The following is a 26,904-nucleotide window of genomic DNA, read 5'->3' on the forward strand; positions in this document are numbered from 1 at the left end:
CAAATATGTACTGAAAAGAGTTCTGTTTGCTTACACTTGTGCCTCTACTTCCCACGTCCAAATGATACTATCTATTAGTATTATAAGCATTTAGATCTCTTGGTGAATAGAAGTGATTTTTCGAAGTAATCATTTTTTAAAATAACATTTATATTCTTATAAAATTATATTGTTCAAACAAATTTGATGAGTTCACAACCATAATTTAAAATTTTCGCTAATAATAGCAGTACTGGAAGATAACTTAAATTAGGGATACAAAACTATTTAAAAGAAAACAATACCTTTGCGACTTACATCAATTTTATGCTGATGACAACCAAAACAATTAGAAATGAATGAGGAAAAACTGGATCCTACCTCGTGATTTTTAGGCAAATAGAAATGCACGGACAACAATGGAAAACTCTGACATCATTATTAGACATACTCAAAATAAAATAAAAATCGCTACTCAGCTTTAGATGGTAAGTTTAGTTGTAACATTTTAACAAGCAGCATTATTAAAAATTATTACCTTTTCACACACATGCGTTATCAATTTTAATTGGTTGATTTGTGCGCTACTAAAGCAAGTGATCTGTGATTGGCTATGTGCTATCATCTCACTCTCTTCTTATATTATATATGAGAGAGAGAGAGAGAGAGAGAGAGAGAGAGAGAGAGAGAGAGAGAGAGAGAGAGAGAGAGAGAGAGATAGGTAGACAGTTACTATAAACTCTTTAGCATTAAAGGTCGCAAATCAATACTTAAGTGAGAAAGAAAACAAATTGTTTCTGGTTTTTGAGATTGAAATAAAGTAATGGGTCATATTTTAACAGCTATATACTCAAATATAACAGTTTACGATTTAAATTACCTAAAACTAATTTATTTGAGTATGAAACTTAAAGATTCCTCCTAGCGAAAGACATTCGAATGCAGTTGGATAAAAAATACTGGCTAGGGGTGATATTAAGCCCTAGTTTGCTTTTTCCAACAGCAATATTTATCAGTTATTGGAAATATGTGTGTTTTTGTTTCCTCGCTTATATAGCAATTTGCGATCTCTGATAGTCACTTTGTTTGAAAAATTCGTCTGATTGTAAAGAGTTTAGAAATATGATTTATAATCAACCATTAACTAACATTTTTAAAACTCGCTTGTTGCAATAAACCGTCAGTATTTTCAAAATCTAAACACTCAAATATGTCAGGAAAAATATTTAAAATAATTTGCAACCATCAGTTTCCACACAACTTTTTATATTGAATTTATCAACAGCATTTAAAGTGAGTTATTAGTTTCTGCAATGCATCTTTTACAGTCTTTCTTCTTCTGACGTCAAAAAATCGGAGACTATTCTGACAAACTCTGTCGGACTTTCGGCATGTGTGCAATGATAACCTTTATTCACCACTGCAAACTGTGCTCGGGGAAAATGCTTCAATATCAGATCTCTGTCTTCGTCTCTGAAAGGTGAGAAATAGATTAATTGAAAGATATTCATGGAATTTAAATTAACTGAAAACATTTATATAAATAGGTTTAAAAAGTAACAATTCTTAAAATGCATGCAACTACTTCTAGTCTTCGAATTTACGGATCTTGAAAGGTAAACTGAAAATAACAAATCAGAAAAAGTAACAGTTGCAAATCATTAAAAAAGTAACAAGTCAGATTTCTAAGTCGGAAAAAATTGAGCTAAAAATACGAGTCAGTAACGTGCAATAATACATATGAGGTTAAATATTAGCCATTAAAAGTATTAAAACAGTCATAGATAGGAAGAGAGCACATCATAAGAATTGACTCATGACCGGAAAATACCTGCTATGAACTTCTTGTTCATTCGCTGGTACTTCTATTTATCTATATTCTATGCTAATTTTACCTTTTTTCAATAATTACATTCAAATAGGCTCAAAAATACCTGCCTTTCCTGACCCAAACTTGTGTCTCATCATCATTAAATACGTCGTATGTATACTCTGAATAACCGAAATGGATCTTCCACCGGTGAATGTTGTATATCACTTAGTCGCGCTTTGGTAAATGTCAGAAATATATGCTAGTTAAGTGCTGCTGCCTGGTATGCCCTACATCAATGTTTCCTTACGGTCAAGTGCCCAGAATGCATTGAACCGGTACTCCGAACACTGATGTTTCTCCTAATCTATCCTTAGCAGATATTAAAATAAATATAATAATATCAATGAATAAACTATGATCAAATCGGACCAAAGCGACTATGTGATTGTTAACATTCACCGGTGAAAGTCGACATTCTCTTGATTTCGGTCATTCGTGGTAACATATATATCAATATCATGTCTAGTTTTATATCACGTTTTAATTTTAATGAAGCATAAATCGGGTCTCTGCGGATGAGTAACCCATTGATGAAAGTGATGCACATCCCATCGACTTTATTGTGTGACTTTTTTCAATCGTGCGTGACTCGGATATTGTTGCGATACATCACGGACACATCCTCATCATCACATCCTCAGCACGGATCTAGTACTCCGACGTAACGAACTACGCAGTGGGTGAAAAAATAAGAAATATGTCACTACGTTCGGGCTATACTAAGGAATCAAATTTCTTGTTTATATTAACCCGTGGTGAGGCCTTCTCTTTTTTAATAGGTATTGATCCGCGTAGTCCTTGGTTCTTTGTTGATGCTGCAGATATCAATGTGGTGGTACCATTGCTTCCTTGGTTCTTACCATTGGTGAATGAAATAGGGTGCGTCATGAAATATCCTATAAATTTTTATGCTATTTGAAGAAAAAAATTTTTTTTAGTAAAGTATTAAAATTGTTCTCATTTTTTAGTAAAAAACTACTTTCGTTGATTATAACTACAGGTAAATTTACCTAATTTAGTTGATTATAACTCACGCGTAATAACTCGTTATAAAAATTTGGATGAGCAAAGTAGAAGTCATAATAAACAACAAATAAGTATTTAGATACCGCAGTTACTCCAAACAGATAAGAATCTGAGCACATAGAAATAAATATGGAACATACAATGGGATGACGGAGTGCTGGCCGCTTAAGAAAAGAGCTTTATCAAGGTAAACGGGATCACCGGAAAGATCATTCCTCAGAAGATGTATAGAGTCCAGACTTTTGAGGAGTACATTCACATTGAAACAGAACTCGAAGGCTCCTGTCGAAGAATTCTTTTTAAATAGCAAAGCCTTTTCCAAAGCCGATGTCTCTCCATTGGCCGCGAACTATTGGAAATAGAAACAGAATCATTGCCTTGAATTTCTACGAGGGTAGTTTTCAAGGTTTAGGAGCATAGCACAAATCTTAAATCTAAGTTCTGTCAATAATTGTATTTAAATTTAGTTTATAATAAAAATTTAGTCAATTTATTATTCCATCTAACCCCGTTGATTGAGTGGTAACGCTTCGCATTACCACTCAGTCAACGAGGACGCTGTGGCTTTCTGCCACAGGTCCTCGATTCGATCCTCGGGCCGGGCAAGGTTGACTCAATCTTTCATCCTTCCAGTGGGTAGAATTTAGTTAGTCGTCCCGCCCAATGATATGGGCACTCGATTGTTTCAATGCAATACAATACAATTTGAAAACCACAATAAATACAGTTACAAAAATAAACAAATAATTAAATAGAAATAACAATGACATTAGATTACAGATGATTTCGTTACAATAAAGACAGCCGAACTCCAAAAGCATGAAAGGAAGAACACTTCGAAGGAGGACGGTTTGATGGTTAAAAACATTTAGAGAATATATAATTGATAGCCAAATTACAACAAAATCAATTTAAAAATTAATCGAATTTAAAATAGGAATATAAAGCAACAATTAAAATCAAAATATCCAGGGCAATTTAGGATCCAATAAATGAAAAAGCAAAAGCACAAAAATTAGAAGCATCAGTGCCCAAAATCATTAAAAAGGGTAAAAATGGGAATTAAAACAAGAGTATAGGTAATTTAAAATCAGTCAAATCAAAGTCAGTGGGTAGATAAAATGATACCAAGAATGCTTGGGAAATAAACACAGGGGGTTCTGCGTTTAGCAGACCAACCGATCGAGACTCATACTCTTGCACTCCTGAGCCCAAAGATCAAGAAAACTGAGATGGGTATAGCTCTTGGGGCCCCTATGAGCTGTCGCGCCACTCAGTTTAGTTTAGTTATAATTCTATCCTATGGTAAAAATGATCGCGAAAGTTTTTCGTAAATACCTTGAATGAAATATTTTTTAAACCAAATCTTCAAGAAGAAAAAGACTTCCCATACGCACACATGTGACCAATGACGTCAGCTAATATTTATGAGCAAAATGGCGAATTAAAGCTTTTCTACATAACTTATAATGTTAATTAATGTGAAGTTAATGAAATACAGAGCGCACATCGAATGAGTTGAAATATGATTCTTTCTCGTCTACTTCTTTAACTTAACTTATCTTTTGTTTATATTGTAACTCTGATATATTTTTGTTTCATGTACCTGGAAACTTCGATACATAATCAAATTGTTTATGTTCCACATGACTTCATGCCTGTCTTTGTGTTAAATAAGTAAATATTGAGTGAAAGAATTGAAAGCTATCTGAAAGATTATAGTGCGTGTCACTTAAGAGAATTGATACTTGACGAGCTTGACTTACACGAAGTTGAAAGGAAAGAACAGTTGTTAATGTAAGCAAAGGGCCACGTTTTAACAACCCATCAGAATCGAGATACCCACACTACATCACTTGCAGTTATCCCATTCATCCAAAAAAAACACCAAAATAATTATAATAATTGAAAAATGAATAAAATAAATAACTTCCTGATGTTTTAAGAAAGGAAGGAATAAGTTTTCAATTGAACGATTATTTGATTAAGACGATGCTAGGCCGCGGATGAGACTTTTCATGTTTAACTCTGTTTTACCTCAATTGGTAATTTAAAGTTTAGAGACAAGTTAGTTCAGATAAACCATGTAGTTTCAAATACTGAAATGAGCATTTATGATATCAAAATGCAGACAAGTTATGGTAGCATAACTCAGTGTTACGTGATAGGGCAGCAATTTCGCATTAATTTCTTTGAATCTTGCTATTTTGGAAATATTTTGTCAGCATACTTTAACTCCCATTTCTCTAAACTCTAAATTTAAAACTGCAAATGTTGGTGGAAGAAAATTTACCATGAAAAGTCTCTTCCTTAGTAATACATTTTAAAATCAGTACCGTTTAAATTAAAGGAACAAACATATTATATCATTTATATTCGTCATAGCTTATGTACCCTATGAATCAAGAAGACACCACCGAATTCAGGGATACCATTGGAAGACACAAAAGTAATTGACCGCACTTTTGTACCTCAAAAATAGTGATACTCCTTTTCAGTGTCACTCGAGGCAGATGTATGCATACTCAATCAGTTTTTGATTTCCGCCATAAACTCCCAATTGCAGTTGTCACTTCTGTTTTTTTCCCTGGTCTAGTCTAAGGACGCAGATTTACTGAAGATATCTCGCGACTAAAAATTAGGTGAGAATTACGATTTGCGGATGGATGGGTGATGTGTGAATGTGTTCAACGTCTGTTATAAATTAATAATTAAGACCTCCAAAGCTTACACTTAATGTGGATTATGCGCCAAATATTAGACTTAATGTGGATTAAGACCTCCAAAGCTTACATTCAATGGCGGTTATAAATCAACAATTAAAACCTCCAAAGCAGTATTTAAATGTCTGAGAAATATTACGGGCAATAGTTGCGACTTAGTGCCAAATATGGAATTGTTAAAACATTTCTTGAGGTCAATCAAACCTCCTAACTGCAACAAAGTAATGGAACTCACGTGAACCATGTGTTTCTGCATGAGGCGCTGTATCATGTTGTGGGCGTCATTGAGACTCATGTAAACGGGAAGTTGGGAGACCACTTTTTGCATGTTTGATATAAGATTCTTCAGTGCAATTCTTTTGCTGTCAGACACATCACTGATGGAAATATCCTCCACCACCAGCTGCTCCACCATCTCGGGCTGTAAAAATTGAATACCACATCTTAAAGAATGCAGTTATTGTATACAAAACAGGCTGCAAATTGTTGAACCTATTTTTCAGCGGGGAAACGATAAAAAGTCGTATGGCAATGATTATTGTGCAGTAATTATGGAATAATGAAATCTCCGCTGATATTATTCCGTTTTTTTGATTATAGTGTCACTTTCCGAGCATGCGTTCGGCTTAGTAGTGGTAATGTTATTGAACCCCATTATGGGGTCGGGACAATATCGGTAATATTATCGAACCAAATACTGTGATCGGTACAAAAGAAGTAGTATTTTATAACCGACACGAACTGTCCAGTGAACCTAACCACTTAATATAAAATAAATATGGGTGTAGGGTATGCCGGGAATATGCATACCGGACGCTGGCTTTTAATCTTAAAAAGCATCAATGTAGGATACACAGAGTAAATGTATACCAGGCAGCATGCATAGCAATACTTTTACTTACGTTACTTTTCCTTTTTAAGAAATTGTTTTTTTAATTTATAAATTTAATGTATTATCTACTCTTTAACATCTAACTTCCCTTTCCAAAAGTCTTTAAGGAGTGCTATTTCCTGAAGGGGAGAGAGCGGCTGGTGTTAAGGACTGTGAAACCCTTACTTTAAGCGATTTATGGATTTAATAGATTTTCCCTGTATATTAATACAATTTTTTCACTTAGTTCTTAACACATAAAATCATAATGTTATTAAATTTCCTTAACAAATTAAATTGTTACTAAAAATTCTAAAGGTAAAAAAAATATTAATAGTCCTGAAATGAGCATCATTTAAAATTCTTTTTTCGATGAAAACATTCAATTTTGAGTTCTCGTTTGGTTTCTTTCACTATTTCAATATAATTTTGTAACATTTTCTTGCATTTTAAAGCTTTATACCTTAAAATTAAAATTTAATGCATTTTAAATAAATTTTTCTTAATGAAACTTTTTGAAGAAATTTAAGATTACTTTGAATTTTCTATTTTCTCGAAATGTACTCTATAATCCTTCATTTTGTTTTGTTTTGTAGGTGTACTTTTTGCTGTACCTTTTACTCGTTACTTTTTAAAATCAAAACTTTTCACTTTTTACTCGTTAATCTTTTTTAAAGTACTTTTACTGGTTACTTATTAAAAGTAACGTTTCCATGTATACCGCAAGATGGTACTTTATCTTAAAAAACATCAATGTAGGGTACACCGAGTAAATCTATACTGGGAAGTGACTTAAATATTAATCTAGAGTGTGTATACTGGGCAGTGGTACTTAACCTTCAAAAACATCAGTGTAGGGTATCTCAATTCAGAGATTTCTAATTTCTCATAAGAGGAGCCCACAGTAAGTGCGGCCGCCCTGATTATTAAAACCAAAAATTAAATAGGAAAGAATCGCATGAAAGAACGCAGCACTATAGCAAAATTAAAATCAGTAAACCGGTTGATCGGTGTAATAGACCGTCCGTCATGTGTATTTTTAATCACATACTTTCGTTTCAAACTATATGCACTAAAAATGTTCGCAATTATGGCATTTTTAAACTAAGGTTTTCTCCATTTAATTTGAATTAACAACATATTTAAATTCTAAATTTAGAGAAAAAAAATATTACAACTAGGATCGTTCAATGGTTCTTTTGAACTTTCGCTGTTGCTTGGACTGTATTAGTAGTGCTGCATTTGCACCACACTAGAATGGCACGGTTTCGGAAACATGCCATTTTCGAAGACATGCCATCATAATTCCCTGCAGAGGGGATGCCTTCTTTGATCTGAGTGTGGCAGAGATTTTTTCGAATGGTTACTTTTTATATTTCGTATCAAATACGAAAGCAGCAGAACTTTAGTAGCATGAAAACACTCGGAATTATTATTTTTCATCCACTTTAATGGTATCACAAATATTTTAACTGCAGAAACTGCAGAAACAAATACATTTTGCAAAAAATAAATAATATATTAATATTGATGCTATAATATTAATAATAATGCTTTCAATAATTTCCTGAGTCACAGTTTCGACTTAAACGATTGCTTCGAGGTTATTAACGCCAATTCAATATTTTCACACAAAACTCAGACATAAAGATTAATGCCAGGAGTAGCTTTGGCGATCGATTATATGCTCAGAAACATTGCTTTACAAAGTTTTCACCTAAAAAATCAACAACAATTAGAGTGCTCTTGCTCAAAAAAAAAGTATCTGCATACCACTAAATTTAATTGAATTTTGATGAAGCTCCATTAGCTATTAAGGATCTGTTGTTGATCAGGGAATCGAGCACTCACATTACAATAAGGATCGGTTGTACAATTGGGTCGGTTTTACAACGACGGTTGTAAAATGATAATAAAAATAAAAGTTATGTATTTTGTATACGATCCATTTTCTGTTTGCAAGTTTATTGTTCTAAAATTATATTATGCTAAATAAATAATGATTTAACTTTATTAATTCCAGTATTTAATGCTTGTCAAGCTGTAATTTTAAACAAATATCGCATCTACACCAACTAAACTGAATGAAAGAGTACCTTCAAAAGAGCCAATTGGATGCAAGCTCTTCCAGCAACACTGTGACCAATCAGTATTGCTCGGGGGATGTTCTGATCCCTCATGAACTGAAGAAGATCTGACGTCAAGTGTTGGAGTGTGAACTCATCTGAATATTCACTCTCCCCATGGTTTCTCAGGTCAACAGAAAACACCTGCGGAGTTAATTGTAATTGTAAACTAACCATAAATATGCGTTTAATATGTTGCATATTTATGGTGAATTTTTAATGTTCTATAGGTTATTAAGTCAATCCCTTTTGTTTGTTACTATTTTAGATTTAATATTACAATCGAAAAACTACAACTCAATATGCAAAACTATGTTTTTAATACTAATTAGAAAAAGTAAAATATTTCACACATCTGAATAATTTCCTGAAACTTTACATTTTTATCAGTTGATCTAAGCACAAAAATTTTAAAAATTAGCATCCATTCTCAATATAACACATGTTTTAATGCAATTACCGCTTTAGAATATTTTGCTTATTAATCACAGAAATAAAATGTAGCACATTGTTATACATATATATATATATATATATATATATACATATATACATATACATATATATATATATATATATATATATACATATATACATATACATATATATATATATATATATATATATATATATATATATATATATATATATATATATATATATATATATATATATATATATATATATATATATATATATATATATATATATATATATATATATATATATATATATATATATATATATGTATGTATATATATATATATGTATATATATATATATATATATATATAAAAATAAATAAATACAAGAAAACACTAAGAAAGTTAAGAAAAACAATAATTTTCATTTATTGCGCTTAAGCTGCAAGTAAACAGCACTCATTAGATAAGTTCAAAATGAAGAATAAAACAAAGAAAAATTATAGACATATGAAAAAAAGGCCCATCCTTGGTAACTAACAAATCAAAACAACAAATCACTTCAGCAGTGCAGTAAGAACGACACTTTAAAACCCTCTTGTTACACTCTATTTGCGCTTTTGTTTTCATCTTTTGTTTTCATATTTTGTAATCTGGCAATCTTTCTGCGAAAACATTTTTAAATCATTCTTGAAAAATATCCGTCCAAGTAAGTTGTTATGATTTTGCTACTCGCTTTATAGTCCCCCCTTTTTAATGTTTTTATTTTATTTTATGATCTATTTTTATGTAGTTATTTTATAAAAAATTTTTTTGAGTGCTCCTCACACTATTGTATTAATATATTTTGCTTTGGCTTTATTGATACAATATCAGAAAGCACTCTGTTTTGCGGATATAATCGTGTGGGCTGAAGAAAAGAATATATCTTTTTTTTCGGCTTTTTTTCCGGTTTTTTAATTAACATTTCATTTTTTTTTTTTTTTTTTTTTTTTTAATAAAATGTTGTTTGTTATTTTTTTTACTTATTATTTTCCACCCCCTTTTTTTCATATGTCTATAATTTTTCTTTGTTTTATTCTTCATTTTGAACTAATATATATATATATATATATAGTATATATGCTTCAAATCTGCGAAAGAATACAGGATTTCGAAATTAAGGAAGGTGAAAGCTTATGATATTCATATACTACTTTTGAAATTAGTTACCAAAGTTTTTTTTCAATTCGGGGATTTAAGTCTATTTCCCATTGGCTTCAGAAATGCCTTACTCTCTTATCGTTACCCAGTGGGCACCTGTGGTTAAGCCACGGCGGTGAAATAGCCTCGCTCACGTCATACAAACACCGTTTATAGGGTGGGTTACATTCACACAAAGGGAAAAGACATAGAACACAGAGAGAGAGAGATTCTTCCTAGCCTACGGTGGGATTCGAACCCATAACCACTGGGTCCGTAGTCCAGTACAGCAGCCGCTGTATAACGGATCAGCTTAGTTTCAAAAGTGACCACGAAAATTATTGAGTTACTTACGTTATATGAGTCACAAAACTGGACAATTAAATAAGTTACAAAATTAAATTAAATAAGTAACAAAATTGCCATCTTATCAAATGAGTTTCAGAAATTATCAACTAATTCAATTAATTACAAAAGTTGCCAACAGATGGCGTTAGTTAGAAAAGTGACTGCAGTCACAATATCACAAAATCCTTATAAAGAATCCTCGAAGCGTAGAGCAATTATTTCGACAGTTGAAACTCCAAAATTTAAACAAATTTAGAATATGAGACAATTTAGAATTTGAGGCAATTTAGAATTTGAGACAGTTAAATTATTTTGAGACAAGCGAATTTCATGAATAGGTACGGGGATATTTTTATCAGTACACTAAGTACCAGAGCTATATAAATATTGTTTGGCAAAACATAGCTAATAAAAGCAGACTTTCCAATATCTCCGATTCAAAAGGTATCACAGTTATTATGAAAGTGGTATCAAAAGTTCTGATGTAAGCCTTGAATTAAAATGATTTTTAATCACTAAGATACTTATACTCTTTGAAAATAAAATATGCCTTTCAAATTTACGCAATTTTCCGTTACAATGGTTTCGAAAAACCTTGCTTTTACCTCATGCAAGTTTATTCTAACTTTATATCAAACCGTTGCGTACCTAGATTTTACGTTGCGTACCTAGTACCAGGGGAAATCGTGTCACTTTTAGATGCCTATGAAATTTAAGTCAATTGTTAACACAGTAATGTACTGCCTTCAAACATTCAGGAATTTTGGTTAGAAAGTCTCCAACTAAAAAAGCCCCCGGTTCCAACCAACATTTTTAACGGGAAAAAAGTGTTTAGTATATTTTGAAACATTAACAAAAGCTTGTTTTTAACATATTAAAACAATACCTAAAATGAGTGTCATTGAACTTATATAAAATGAATGTTCAAGTAAATAGAAACTAAATTAAATTTGTATAGCAACTATCAAAACTTTTCAAATCGAATTTCTCTTTCTTCTCTTGAGTTTTCTCTCGAATCAAATTTTTCTTTTTTTTTCTTTCCTGTCAGTATTTTTACACTGACTTTTTACAAAAGAGCCTACACTGCTTTTCATCTGCAAATAATAAAGCATAGATTCTGTCTGCAGGTAGTTTTATACAATTTCTGATAAAGCGATAAGTACGACTTACGGGTTGGAAACGTTTTAATGCCACTGAATAGAGTAAAGATAATGAAAAGATCTTAGTAATATTACTATTACATTCCCTTGATTACTAAACAGTGTAAGGATATTGGTGCAATATTGCTAAAGTCAGTGATCGAGAGTATCGCACTACAAGTAGTAAAACTGCTGTAGTCGCTACTTTTTTTCGTTGTTTGTAGTGTCTACTTATATATTTTTTTAAAAAAGTGTAGTGAGTAGTGTTGTTAACAGCGATTGCTGTTAACTACTTTTTGTGTTAGGTTACTAGATGAACAGGGTTTTAACACAATTAATTTTTCGAATTTGATGTGTCAAATCTTCGCGTTTCTGTCAAAGTACGCAATTTTAAATGCCCTCATGTGACTGTGAGTAAACAAGAATTGCTTATTTAGAGTTACGTATAATTAAATTTAATAGCCATTATGAATAATAGATAATTTATCTCTTTGGTCACGTTTTCACATGCGATTGTAGGCCTTTAAATTATTGATGATATTTCAAAGGAAGGAAACATATTCTCGATATACGTAATTTCTTGGAGGAAATAAAAGAGCATTAAACGTTTAACGAAATTTGATAATTTCCTAGCATCTTCTAAATTAAATATTAGCTGTCGAAAAGGGCATAAAAAGTGGGAGACTAAGTGAATAAATTTGAGAGAAATATTTCAGAATAACAAACTGTCTCGTGTAAATGTGAATAAATATTTCTAAATAAATCCCGTGTAGAAGCCAATTTTTTACTCAAAACTTTTTTGAACATAATGTGTAAATCAATTTATCCACCAAAATTCGGTTCCTTAAATAGTTTGTAGTCACTTCATTTCAAAAAGAAAATAAGTTGTAGTTGACTACGTTTCTAACAATAAAGTAGTTAACTGCAAAAATAATGTAGTTCTTCTGACCACTGGCTAAAGTTATTGCAAAAATTCGTCAGAATAATTTGAAAATTTAAGTACTAGAATGATTTTTTTTCGATATAAAATGTTGTTCTCTCACCTTTCGCCTCGTCCTGTTACTGAGCTCACACTTGATTCTATTCCAAGAAGAACTCCCTCCAAACATCCCATGCAAGAGAATGATGGGTGGACGGATGGATCTGTGAGTATCATTTGTTGTGCATGCAAAATATTTCAATCTCACTGGTTGATATCTGATATTGAAAAACAAATAAAAATTAATATTGCCATCATCCCATGTAGCTCAAAAAGCCAATATTAAGTCGATGAAAAATTTTTTGATTCACTTTATGAATTGAAGAAGTTACGTGCAACTGAGGACTTTGTGTAACTTAGACTGATTGTCAGCTTATAAGGGTGATCCACTTGAAACTTTCATAAGCCTGTATAGTTCCCTGTTAAACCTATGAAAATGTTTCGGATTCGCTTCCTAGATGGAAAAAGCTATTCAATTGAATTGAACGCTTGGAGTCACTTAAACAGATGGACAACTTACAAGGTAATCAACTTGACAAATCTTATTATGGTGCTTCATTTCGTGTCATGTGAAGCTGAGTGCCTAAAAACTCAATCGTTATATAGAAAAATTATTCAGATTGCTTGTATTTTTGCGTTGCAAACTGTTGACATCTGAATAAGGGGCAACAATTAGTTGAGTCCAGGTTCACCAAGTCACAGACTACCGTCAAAAATGCAATTAGATACTTACACTTCAAGAGGAAGAAGACCTCCCATACCCACACATGTGATCTATGACGTTAGCACCGGCTAATCCTTATCAACAAAATGGCGTCTTAAAGTTGAACTAAGTTTCTCCACGTAATTTAGAATGTTAATGAATGATAAGTTAATTAAATACAGAACCGTATCGCACATCGAATGAGTTGAAATATAATTCTTTCTCTTCTCTTTTTTTTACTTAACTTTGATTTATTATTTGTTTAGGTATTTTTGTGTAACCGTGATATATTTTTGTTTTGTGTACCTGACAACTTCGATGCATAATTAGTTTGTTAATGTTCCGCATGGTTTTCTTGCCTTTCTTTGTGTTAAGTCTCTGTGTATATATATAGTGAAAGAATTGAAATCTTTGAGAAAGAATCTTTCTGAAAGAATATAGAAAGTGTCACTTAAGAGAATGGATACTTGACGGGCTTGGCTTTCTCGAAATAGAATGAAAAGGCAGTTGCTAATGTAAACAAATGCCACGTTTCTACAACCCATCAGGATCGAGATACCCACACTGCATCACTTGCAGGTATCCCCTTAAATGATAGAAAAAAAATCGGACTTACCTTATGATGACACTCAAATCTTATATCATCAGTTCTCAAAATTAAAATCGAGCGACTTAAATAATTTTTTCTATATAATGGTCAGATTTCCATGTGCCATGCTTTACATTACAAGTTACAAAGTAAAGAAGCATCAACTTAATACAGTAACACCTACCAATTGGATCACAATTTGATGGTCTTGTAAGTTGACCATTTATCTAAGTTGAACTCTGCTATCAAGAACTGAATTTATCCTTTATTATAAAAATGAACAAATCCTCAGTGGCCTTACCATCTGATAATTTTGCATATTGACTTTAGTGCTTTCCCAAGAGTTCAATGGAATACTCTTCCAAACCCATCATAAATTAACCACAATTTAAGAAGTTTGCAAAAAAATTGGTTTGTTGTTGACAAATGCCGAACCTTGACTATCATGTCATTAGCTCTCGAGGTTTTCAATAATTAAAAAAGTTGACTAAAGAAGGAGGTTTCTAATGCGTGTGACAAAATGTTGCAGTTACATGCTCTCCTCTGTGTTAATATTTTATGAAATTATTTATACATAGTTAAGTAACTGGGCATGCATCACTGACAAAACATGCATATTTGTTTAATTTTGTAACCAATTAGACTAGCATTGAGTTTGCATAACAAGCTGTGAATTATTCTATTAAATCTCATGATTCATCACACAGCGGTAACTCATTTCTTTACTCTTTCAGGACCGCGACCATAGATATCAGAAGACGAGCTTCTCTCTTGGTATAAGAGACAAGCTTTTCCAACTCCAGTAGCCCATGATCACACGGAATTGATTTCAATTTGAAACGTTTTATTTCAATTTTTTTAGTGACCCTTGAGAGTGGTTGACGTCTGTTATAATTTTGAACAATGTGTCTCAGAAGGTTGACCTTCATTATACGCTATCGGTACCAATTTTTTTTTCTTTTTTTTTTCTTGCTTTCATTTGGGGTGTTTAAACATGTCAACAACTGTTCGAGGAGATTACGCTCATGAATTTCTGCGCTCTGAGTTTTTTTGTGTATTCGGTAAAGGCAAGTGGTAAAGTGGTATTTTGTAAGAGGTAAAAAGTATGAATTGCTTATTGGTTTATTAGAGTGTAGTTTGCTAGATATTATTTTGTATGTTTCGAGTCAGTTTTGTAGTTTTGTGAAATGTCGTGAACATTTTATAACTGTATCTTCAGATACAATTAGAGATATTAAACTATAAATCTAAGTGTACTTAATTGAAATGATGATTTTATATGAATGAATGAAATTATGCTTAATGGGACAAAGCTCCCGGTCCTTTACGTACGTTTATACTCTCGGAATTTACGAGCCATGGGAACGTTTCATTCACTTTTTGCCAATTCTGAACAAGTTAAGATCGACGTGGTATCTCTCTCCATATACATAAAATTATCGTGACGTTTATTGTAAGATGTTTCATCCATCCACATTGAGTTGCTCGGGTGCAAATTTTAAAAATGTGTTTCAGCGTTGTACCGTCATAAACGGAACATCATTACGAAGTGCTTAAAAAAAAATCAGGTGAATCTCGTGAACGAAATACCTTATTAAGGTTCTCAAAGTTCATAATTTAAATTCTGAAGTAAAAACGCGAGTAGAAACAATTATAAATGCCAAATAGAAATGATCAAAATTTAAAGAAATGCTACAGTTAACCATCAGAAGTAATTTTAAACATGCTTGTTCCTCCAAACGGCATTTCAATGTTAAGGATTTTAAAATTAATAAATCCTAATAATAAAACATTTTCTGGTCAAATATTAATAATAATTAGTATTATTGACATTTCTTTGAACTCACATTTTAAATTCTATAGCTGCATATAACTATTCTTTGACATTAAAACTACATAACACAATATAAACATATTAATAACGAGATGATGGGTTCTAGAAGCAGCTAGATTCATTAAACGAGAAATTATATGTTTATGTATTCATATTTAAGGCCTACACCTTAAATAATGTGTCTAGACGTTGGGAAAGGAAAAAAAATTAATAATAGCGTCATTGAGCTAAATTGCTTTTTATTTGTTTACAATTCATTGTTTTAGATCTGTGTATTCTTTTAACAGTTCGTTTTTGTTTTGATGAAAGAAAAACCCTAATGAATAAAATTCATTGCTTACCATAATTTATAATAACAAATAAGTGCACAGTTTGGTTTTAAGAAAATTGCTCATTTATTATCCAAAAAAGTGCTATTGAGATAATTAGCTCATTTGTATTTTTTTTAATGTGAACATATGCTTTACTAAACATTTCAATAAAAAATGTACCACAAAACCACACGAACATGAATGAGAACATGAACATTAAAACCACCCTCATTTAAGCATTATGAGTTTATCTTTACATATTTTCTTGATTTCTGACGGAATGATTTTAAATCTTATAATATGCGAAAATCTTCTTATTTAAAAAGGTGTACAAATCAACTGACCTCCGGAGATCACTCATTTTAAAATAAAATTTCTGAAGTTATTTTAGAAATATATTGCATTTTTCTACATTTTGAATGGGGATATATAAAAATAACATGATATAAGAAATAGATGATATAAAAATAATGACATTTTTGAAAGTTGAACCACTGAAGCGACATCCCACAAGCGATCAACTTACACAAATTTCAGTGTATATTTGCAATAATTGGAAGAAAATTTCCAAAAAATCTATATATATATATATACTTCCAGTTAAATATAAGCAACTGAACTTTTTGGCAGTTATTTATTGAAAAAATTGTATATAGCGCATCATTTACAAAAAATTGAACAAAACTTCTAGATAATGAATGAAATGGTAAGTAAATTTTGAGGAAAATACAAACACTGCTTAAATGTCTTAATTAAAATAATGGTTCAAGAACAATTTTTTTATTTTTGCCTAAAATATGTTCTCCATCATATAGACATAATATAGAAGCACTGTTACATGGAAAAATTATTAAATTATCTAGTAACGAAAGAAAATGGTTCTGCACTTTTAAATAACAGTAGACGTAAAATATTTTTTACTATTTGTTTGCCCGTATTTCTTATGAAATAGCACCATAGCACCGGTTACAAGATGAAAAAGAGGCGATACTTTAGTTACCAAAAATATGCAATAACACTTTTTTGGTAGACAGAGTATAAAAGCTACATTTCTCTTAAAAAACCAAACATTCTTTAAGAAGCCAGGCTATTTTAAAATTTTTTTATTTAGCAATGCTTTTGTCTTAAATCTGTGTGTAACACATTTTGCATTTAAAATTAAAAATTTGTCTTGGTTATGGAATGAATTTATATTATAACATTTTATAACTTTTATATTCTTTTCAAAACATAATTTCTATTTCGCATAGTACCTGAAATATTTGTTCAATTTTCTTCAATGATATTCAAAATTTGATTTTTTAAATGAATAACTGCCAAAAATTTCAAATGATTATTACTAATAGGATTTTTTAAAACATTATTTTAACCAGTGTCTAAACACATAAAAGACTATTCAATGCAAAAAAAAATGGTATCCACTTGCGATTTTTTCTGTGACAGTTAACGAATTTCGACTCAATAAGGTCTTCACTTTCATCAAAAGAAATAAAACAGGATTACATATTAAATATCTAAAATTCGAAGAGAAGCTTTTTTAAACATTATATACTATTTGACTGAAAAAAATTGTCCAGACTTTAAAAGGCTAAAAAATTTATACCATTATTTGCCAAACCTAGCAGATTTATCTACTTAGATAAATCCATTAAAAATTCCCAATTTTTGCACATTTTTATAAACCAAATAATGCAGCATCGGAAAAACTTTTCGATTGATAAAAATGTTGTGCTATGTTTTGCAGCTATGAATAGTTACTATAAACTCCCAATAGTTACAAAAGTCATTTGCTACAAAAAAAAGCAATATTTCATTTAACGACAGAGGCTGTGAGGTAAAGCCTTAAACTGTTTGCGTCTAAGCGTTCGAAGACGTTACCAAAAGGAATTAAAACTTTTCGCAATATTAATTAGACTCTTAAGACTATCACCTAATACAATCAGACACTGTGATTTGTAGAATTTAAAATGACTTACCACTGTTAAATAAGAATAGCATAGGATTTTTAAGAATAATTTCGTTCCATTGAAAATTTGAAAGACTTTTGATTTAATAATCAAATTCTTAAAAATTAATTCTTATGTGTTTAAACAATAACCTCAATTGTAACCAAAATAAATATCACTTACCTTTTAATCAAATCTTCTGCCATTTTCTTTTCAATTACAAAATCGAATAGAGTCAGGATCGAAACTAAATGGCTATGTTTTACTTCAGAAAAGTAAAATAAAAGTAACGAATTTTCTTCGTAATAAGCAATTAAGGATAGTAATTATGTTTCACAAGACGTTTCCTAACGATTTAGGAAAGCAGACTGAAGGAAAGTTCCTAATTGGTTACATTTCATGGCAACGCCATTTTCTCCGTGTTCCAAAATAATAGCATTATGGTATTCTTTCACTCGTGTTAATTTGATTTGGATAGAAATAGCAATATTTGATAATCTTGTAACTCTCATCAAGGCGTAGTTTTTCGTTCTTTAACTTAGAAGAAAATGAGCTGAATTCTACAGAAACGCCATTTTCTCTGTGTTCTAAGATAATAGAATTATTGGTTTCTACAACTCGTGTTAATTTGAATTGTAGGTAGAAATAGCAATATTTGACATTCTTGTACTTCTCAGAAAGACATTATTTTTGGGTATTAAAGCTGGGTAAAAATGAGTGTGAAAATTATTGTATTCTACCTTGTATGTTTATTGGAACTGTTAGTGGATAATATGAAAAATTAACCTTTGCTGCATTTCTCACATAGGGTTGATTTTTAGCAATTATGTTGGAGAAAATATATCGAATTCCATAGAAACTCTTTTTTCTCCAGTAATAGCATCGTTATATGCTATTATACATATCAACTTGAATTTTAAGTAGAAATAGCAATCTTTGGTCCGTTATTTAATTTTTTTATTTATTTGTATACATTTTGCTTGGTATATTGGACTTGGAAAAACTAAGAGGTAGCACACATTTTAGGTTATTAAAATTTGTTCATTTAAAAAACAGAATCGAACTCTCTCATTCACTGATTTGATTCCCAAGCTCAATAATTCTTCTCTTCAACAATTCTTTAATAAGCCCATTAAGTGAGTATCTTATACATTTATTTAAGTATTCATTCCCCCTTTTCTCTTTTTTTATTGATCAAATAAATGGATAATAATTATTCAATGTCTTATTAACAAACTAATTTTATTTTTGAGATTAGTGTATGTATACATTATAAATTCCCGATTCTTAATTTATAATCTTGAAAATTTAAAAATTAAGTTAAAATTAATTATTTCATTAATTAATTAAATATTAAATGATTAATCAAATATGAAATTAATTTATTAAAATTTACTGATTCTTACGTATGTCATATCTTACTATAATTATTAATTTTAGTGTTACTAAATGCCCAAACCGGTTGGTGGCTACTTTGCACCATTTAGTTTAAAAGAATATTGTTTCACTATTCTATGGCTCCTTGCTGTAAGGTAACTGTAAGTTATCTCAGATGATTCAGAGCACCACTTTCGTATAAAACAGTTGTCGTACATGGTTTGAGGATACGTTAATATTTATAGAATGCAACCAGTGAAACTAACCTAAAAGATGAAATGATCAAATATTGTACCAATTCGCTGTTCTATATTAAATGGCACTTCAGTGTAGTGTTAAAGGGCGAATTACTGAAGACAAACACACATAAATTAATGCAGAAATTACATAACACACAAAATTACAAACACACATAATTTTGCAGAAATTAATTTTATTTTTTTTTCTTTCACAGAGAAATGCCTTTCTTGGATGATTATCACAGCTGCAATGGTTAAAAAGATATTTCTATCATTTGTTCACTGGTTAAGACTTCTTTTGTGTTTTCACTTTGTAAAATGAATAAAGGCATCGTTGTGACAATTTTCTTCTTCTTTCACTCTAAAAATGGCCCTCAGCCGCCGAAAGAAACACTCACGCACATTTGGCTCAAACAATTCATATTACAGTGTTCTCATGGGTCTTAGAAATTTGAAAAAATGTTAGAAAACGTAAAACAAACAAAGATACTTCAAATTATTTCTGACCACCCACTGCAGATTATTGTTTCATTAAAAACATAGATACATTTTAATTTCCAGCGGCCACTTATCATAACGCTGAAAAAAGTATCCAAAAATAAAAAAAATTTGATTCCAAAGCTTTTGTGATTTTTTTTTATCACCATTATTAAAGTTTTCTAAGATCCATCAGAAACCTGTATTATTAGTAAATTATTAACTTTTTGCAATAAATTATGCTTCAGCAAAATGCATTATGAATGAATTTTAAATAAATCTCGATGCTTTGAATTTTACGGGAAAATATATATATATATACTTAGAGGACGCAAAAACTATTTCATTTTAGAAACAATTTTAGGAAACAAAAACTGAATGTGTATCCAAATGAAATATATTATATAAGATTCTAATTTCAGAAAAAAATTAATTTCTTAAGGCATAAAGTAAAGCATCATTTGAAGTAAATTTTAAATAGATTTTTCTCTTTAAAAGAGATTTTCACATTTATAAATTTATTAGTTTATTTTTTTTAAATTACCAAATAAAAGTTATAAGATAATCTAAGTAATCAAGATCTTTCATATCTTGATTAAAAACTTAATAAATTTGATAAAAATTGATAACTATGCTTTTCAATGTATGTTTAAACTTTTTAAAATGACTACATAAAGACACTATAAAATCTCTTTGTAGATCAAAAATCTTCAAATTGAGTGAAACAAAATTGAAAAGTTCCCCTGTTTGTATTTTTTACTATACATCATATTTTTTTCTACTTAAATAAATTAAAGTAAGATTTAAATATGTTAGATAAATTATCTAATTCCATTGCTTTTACACAAACTTTTGATAAGGAATAAATTTTTGCCAAATGCATCGACACATGATAATTTTTCTAACCTTATTTTTTCGTTAGTAGTGTGAACACTTCATTTGAATAATTTTCTGCTGGATACATATTTACACGTAATAATTTATAAACATTCTAAGACAAACACACAAAACAGCAATAATACATCGGTGTATGTACATCGTAGAATAATGTCAACAGACTATATAATTAAAAGTCAACAGCTACACTAAAGTGGATTTCGGTGGTTCATTGTTCACATGCTTTTTATCACATTTATGATTAAATGTCACCCATACAGTTCAAATCCACGGTAAACTCACTACATGTCATGGACGGCTTGTTTAAAGCATATCTAGTAAATGTTCGTGGTATTCTTTATAAAGGAATGTTCAAGAATTGAATGCCGTTAATAGTCACAGAAAAGAACTTTTCCATTCAATAGTTATCGAATATTTTATGGTTTACTCAAACGTTTCAGTTTAACTTTGGTGAATGGAAAAGAATTGTTTCCAGACTCTCCATATGATTTCTTCGTTAAAATGAAAGAGAACCGCTGAAGCTATCGAGAAACGTAAAAAGAGACGCAACTCATCTAATGAGCTCCAATTCAGGATGAATACTTAAATCTTTTTTTTTCAGTTTAATGATAAATATTTAAAGAGTAGACAATTTATTAATAATTATTTAAATCGTTTTCAACTTAATGATAAATATTGAAATAATTTTTATTTTAAAGAAAAATATTTTAATCGTTGTCATGTTACTGATATATTCTTAAATTGCTTTAAATTTACCGAATCTTTTTTTAGTTTAAAGGTGATTAAATAAATTTCAAATGAATGATAAATATTTTGATAATTTTCTATTAAAAACTAATAATTTAAATCGTTTCCATTTTAATAATAATACCAAACAGAACTATTTTACATTTTGATTAAGCTCTAAAAAGAGACATAATATTTAATTTGAATAATTTGTTCAATATTTTTAAGAATTAATATTTAATCATTTTTGTTAGAGAGATTCTTAATTTGAAAGTTATGAATTTCTTGAAGACATCAGTGCGTTTCATAAGAATTATCAGTCAAAACCATGACTATCCATCGAAAATTAAAATTATGACTATAAACAAAAATCGTAACAACTATCAAACGAAATTATGACTATCAACCCAACACTAAAGCTCCCTGAAACGACAATCCACTAAAAATCATGAAAACTCAGTCAAAACCGTGACTACCCACTTACGAAACTGTCAGTTGAAAGACTATAATGATCAACCGAAAACCATAAAAACTCTTCGTACTCGTAATGGTTATCAATCTAAAATCACAAATCAGACTATCAGTAGGAAAGTCGTAAGGAATTGTTATTTTCGTTTACCATAAAAGGCCGATAAATGTCGAATGGAAATACTTTTCACAATTCACAACTAAAAATGAATCACAGTTTCATTCGTTGTGATGAGTTTTCAGAGGGAAAAAAGCCCATTTTGGTTAAATAACAATATAGTATCTCAGTTTCTCCATAAACCAAACAGTTTTCCCCTGGCTGGTCTTTTAGGGGGTTGTGGCTGAACGACATCCGGGGATGTTTTCTGTCTTTTGTCCTCTTGCTCTTGGGTTTTGAGTTTCTTCATCACTTGATTGTCCAAAAGAACCTCCATGTCCATCTAAAAGAATTAAAAACCATAAATGAATGGCAAAGAGAAATTTTTTAAACTTAAATTTAATAAACAGAAATCTCTTTTTTTCAGCTATAGAATCCTCAATACAATATAGCGGAAATTATATTGTATTAACGCTTTCTATTACTTTAACATAATATATTGTTCGTGTACACAGAAGAATTAAAATTTAATATTACTCAGAAATTAAAACATTACTTCCTTTAAGTAAACATATACTAGAACATAACTTCACCCCTATTCAGAATGTAAAAAATCATGAGGCTTTTTTTGTAAAGTCAAAATAATTCGGACATTTTAAAGTTAAAGTGATGATTTTGTTTTGCCTAAAACTGATTATTCACTTTTTACTAAAAAAAAAATAATAGTGAAGTTTCTGAAATTCTTAAATACTGGCTGAATGCCCGTTCTTCCTTTTTCTTAATTACTATTCCTTGTCCTTTCCGGTGACTTTACGTTGTTTGATTTAGAAAAACACGTTTTAATATATCATCTCATTAAAATGACGATTAACTTTATTCAGTATCACCTGGCATAATGTTGCTGCTCGACGCAGACTCATGATGTTTTAAATTTACCACATTCATGTGATTTTCCTCTGTACTTTTAACTTTTCAATGCAATTAATAAGGAACATTTACTTATGAGAAAGATAAATCCATTATTTTATAACCATTTGGCACCTATTCGATAAAAAATTAGGTAAGACGCATCACGCAAATAATAAAATAACAACTTGAAGAATAATATGAATAAATAAATTAGTAACATATTAGATTAAAAGAAATAGATTGTTAAAACTCATAGTATTCATAATTAAGTTATAAAATATGATATCATGCTTATATTAACAAAACTTAACTATAATTACAAATCTAAGAAAGACTATTATTTTTACAAATGTATTGTAGTAATCTACATAAATTCATAAAAAGTCCATTGTATCTGCATAATATTAATGACCTAAAATTTCTTAAATCACCGAAAGAAGCATTAAAATAAAAAATAATACCATCAAAAGTTTTCGAAAGCATGCTCTGCATTTAAGTTTTTTTAAATAAATACATATACATTTAACGTAGATTTATAAATGTAATAAAAAATAAGTTATTCATTAAAATAATGTTCAACATCAAAACGTGTTATTTGAGTATTCACAAAATAACAAGATTCAATGCAAAAGTTAAACTAATTTATGAATAAAAAAATACATTTTAATCAAAATATTCTAAAAACGAAAAATTTCATGCAAAAAAATACGTAAAAAAGGAAAAAATCTAAATAGAAATGTCAAATTCAGTTAATTGATTCATATATTATAACAGCAGCATACATGGCAATACTTTTATTTTCGTTACTTGTAACAAAAGTAAAACTAAAAAGTACGTATTTTTACTTGTACTGTGTTGCTTTTTAAATTTAGTACTTTTCGTTGTTTTTTCGTTACCTTTTTAGGAAAAAGTACAAGTATTTGTAACGAGAATGTCGTAAAAAATCGCTACTTCTTTCAGAAATTTTTCAAAACTTTCTCTTCACAAAATCTTTTTTTTTTCTAAATTTTTGAGATTGTTTTTAAATTTATAAATTTTATGCATTATATATTCTTTAACAGCTAACTTCTTTTTCCAAACATCTTTAAGGATTGCAATTTTCTGAAAGGGAGAGGGCGGCTGGTGAGAGGGAACGTGAAACCCTTACTTTAATGGATTTTACCTGTATATTAATACAATTCATTTTACATAATTCTTTAAACAAAAAATTTTTATGTTAATGATTAAAAATTATTATTATTATGTCATTTTAAAGTTTTATAGCTTTAAATTAAAATGTAATGCATTTTAAATTAATTTTTCTTACATTTTGTAATAAAATTTACGATTACTTTGAAGTTTCGATTCTTCTCGAAATGTATTTTAAAATCGTTACGTTTTTTGCATTTGTACTTTTTACTCGTTACTTTTTAAAATCAGAACCTTTTACTCGTAACTCTTTCTTAAAATACTTATTAATTTTTAAAGGCAACGTTCCCGTGAAGGAACAGCAGACATTGAAAGACAATTAAGGAAAGGACAAAGGGGCAATCACACTGAAGCAACATTTGTAAAGAAATAATGAATGAAGTCACCTTCCACTGTTCCAACTGTTGTGAAATTTCGACTTTCTGTTGAACAGCTTCCATCAGTTGACTGTTGATATGCATCACATCGATCCTCGTCCTCGCGAGTTCTATCTCAACAGCATTTTTTCTGAAATGTTCAACATTTTAAAGGTATTGTTTCATAAATATATGCTTTTTTTTATTTATTCTACTACATTTTTCTGAAATGTTCATTTTTAAAACATTTCAAAAGTATTGCTTCATAAATAAGTGCTTTTTTTTTACTTATTTTACTAAATTTTTCTGAAATGTTTATTTTTAAAACAATTTAAAGGTATTGTTTCATAAATATATGTTTTTTTACATTTATTTTACTACATTTTTTTTGAATTGTTCTTTTTTAAAACATTTTAAGGGTATTGTTTCATAAATATATGCTTTTTCTTATTGACTTTACTTCAGAACAACCTTTACTACTTTTAGAACTACTTTAATTTGTTGGCTGAACTTCTCACTTGATTGATTTGGTAACAATTTAATTCGTTGAATAGATTTTTTTTTCAAGTGCAATTCACCTCCACGAAATTGCCGCTTTGCAATTCCACATTGATTCACACTTTACTTTATTTTTACTATGATGTAAACATTGAATGTTATGCGTTTGTTCATTCCATCTTTCTTCATCTAGTTTATTTGCAGTTATAAACACTAAATTTATAAGTCCAGTTATTTATGAGACCAGAAGTTCAAATTCATGGTCAGTAGGTAAAATTTTGAAAATCTCACCGAGTCAAAACAACAACAAAAAATAGTTCTGAAAAATACATTTTAAATAATAAGCTAACTGAATTTCTTTTTATACATCAATCCCCAAGATATTTTAATATAATACTACTGGAGAAAAAAGGGCCCTTTTATGTAAGAATTCTAATTCAGAGGGATAAAAAGGATGTTCACCTTGCAACGGCTTGATCTCGGACCTCCCACGCTTTCTTGACCACTTGATCTTTAGCCAAAGAACTGTTGTCCATGTCTGTCCTTAGCTGATCTCTTGTTTCTTTCAAAGCAGATAATTCTGCTTCTTGAAGTGTCACCTGCACAATATGCAAATGAGACAAATATGCTTTTTGATATCCATTAAGTAATCAATTTAGTAAAAAACTTACCGCTAAATAATCAATAAAAGTAAATTAATAAAAGGAAATTAACAAAAAAAAATAATATAGTAAATTAATCTCAGTAAAATAGTCAACAGAGATTAGTTATTAACAGCAAAAGAAATATTAAAAGATTAAATTAAAACAGGAAAAATCAATAGGGGTTTATTAAAAGCTGCGAACTAATCATTGACTAAAAATTAAATACACGATAATAAATTAATTTTATTAAATGTACTACGTGAATATAAAACATCATTAGGTGTTTGTATGATGATTATTTTTAGAAATGATTAGAAATAAGAAAAAAAATTAAAGCCCTATTTTTCAATTTAGTGAAAAATTATAAACCAAAATCTGGTAATTATCCGTTTTGGATTAATAGGTGGTAGGTTAATAAAGAACGAAACTTTATACCACAGTACCTATATTGGGAATCTATGCTAGTGTATTTAAAAAAAAACTAATAAATCTCCTGAACCTTCCTTGCAGTGCTATTCCTCTAACCGCTCTGAAGTATGGATGTAATGGGTTCGATTCCTCCTATAACACTAGATATATAATCTTACTGTCTCTCTTAAAATTGTGCTAAATAGGTATGGATTTTATTTATGATCTGAGAAGCATCGATGAGATGATACGAAGACATACCATCACAATCTCGATCCTCTGAAAACAGAATCTCTGTCGGGAGGCTACTTACTCAATTTAGACATAGATATGAATGGGGAAGGAAATTTTCTCCTGATCCCTGTATCCATTGTACTGCTCAGTAGCCCAGTACAGGACTTTCGATTCCACAGATTTTACGGGCACGTATATCGCATGTGCTCTCGTAGAGTCAAAATAGGACCCCGGCATCTTCAGACAGGATTCTCTAAGCACTGGGCTAACGCAGCACAGGTTCTTTAAGTCGTTCTTTGTATTTAGAAAGAAACCCTTATATGCATATGAATAAA

At 30.0% G+C, this 26,904-nt stretch overlaps 2 protein-coding genes across 3 annotated transcripts in view; both read right to left on the reverse strand.

The window, feature by feature from the left end:
* Nucleotides 1-1,224: 1,224 nt before the first annotated feature.
* LOC107453911 (sn-1-specific diacylglycerol lipase ABHD11) lies at nt 1,225-18,388 on the reverse strand. The gene is made up of 6 exons (XM_016070928.4): nt 18,235-18,388; nt 12,733-12,886; nt 8,569-8,742; nt 5,837-6,022; nt 3,019-3,227; nt 1,225-1,452 (listed from the first exon to the last, which is right to left on the reverse strand). The coding sequence occupies exons 1-6, from the start codon at nt 18,255-18,257 to the stop codon at nt 1,302-1,304; spliced, it is 897 nt and encodes a 298-aa protein (XP_015926414.1). The 5' UTR covers nt 18,258-18,388; the 3' UTR covers nt 1,225-1,301.
* A 1,456-nt stretch (nt 18,389-19,844) lies between these two features.
* LOC107453895 (bicaudal D-related protein homolog) overlaps nt 19,845-26,904 on the reverse strand; it is a 134,535-nt gene continuing 127,475 nt past the window's right edge. For both annotated transcript variants that reach the window (XM_087160528.1, XM_087160527.1), the window contains exons 9-11: nt 25,746-25,882; nt 24,816-24,936; nt 19,845-22,675 (exon numbers count right to left, since the gene is read on the reverse strand). In XM_087160528.1, the coding sequence (XP_087016654.1) occupies nt 22,520-22,675; nt 24,816-24,936; nt 25,746-25,882 (414 nt within the window). In that variant the 3' untranslated portion in view covers nt 19,845-22,519. The remainder of the gene's footprint in view (nt 22,676-24,815; nt 24,937-25,745; nt 25,883-26,904) is intronic.

The sequence above is a fragment of the Parasteatoda tepidariorum genome, chromosome 4 (genome assembly GCF_982258835.1).
Source record: "Parasteatoda tepidariorum strain Cologne lab strain chromosome 4, Ptep-v5.0, whole genome shotgun sequence".
Lineage (NCBI taxonomy): Eukaryota > Metazoa > Arthropoda > Arachnida > Araneae > Theridiidae > Parasteatoda > Parasteatoda tepidariorum.

Coding starts and splice junctions, on each gene's coding strand:
- LOC107453911 (XM_016070928.4), bottom strand. CDS start 18,257: ATGGCAGAAGATTTGATTAAAAG. Junction 12,887..18,234: donor GCAGAAGATTTGATTAAAAG/GTAAGTGATATT, acceptor TTTCAATATCAG/ATATCAACCAGTGAGATTGA. Junction 6,023..8,568: donor TCCAATTGGCTCTTTTGAAG/GTACTCTTTCAT, acceptor CAATTTTTACAG/CCCGAGATGGTGGAGCAGCT.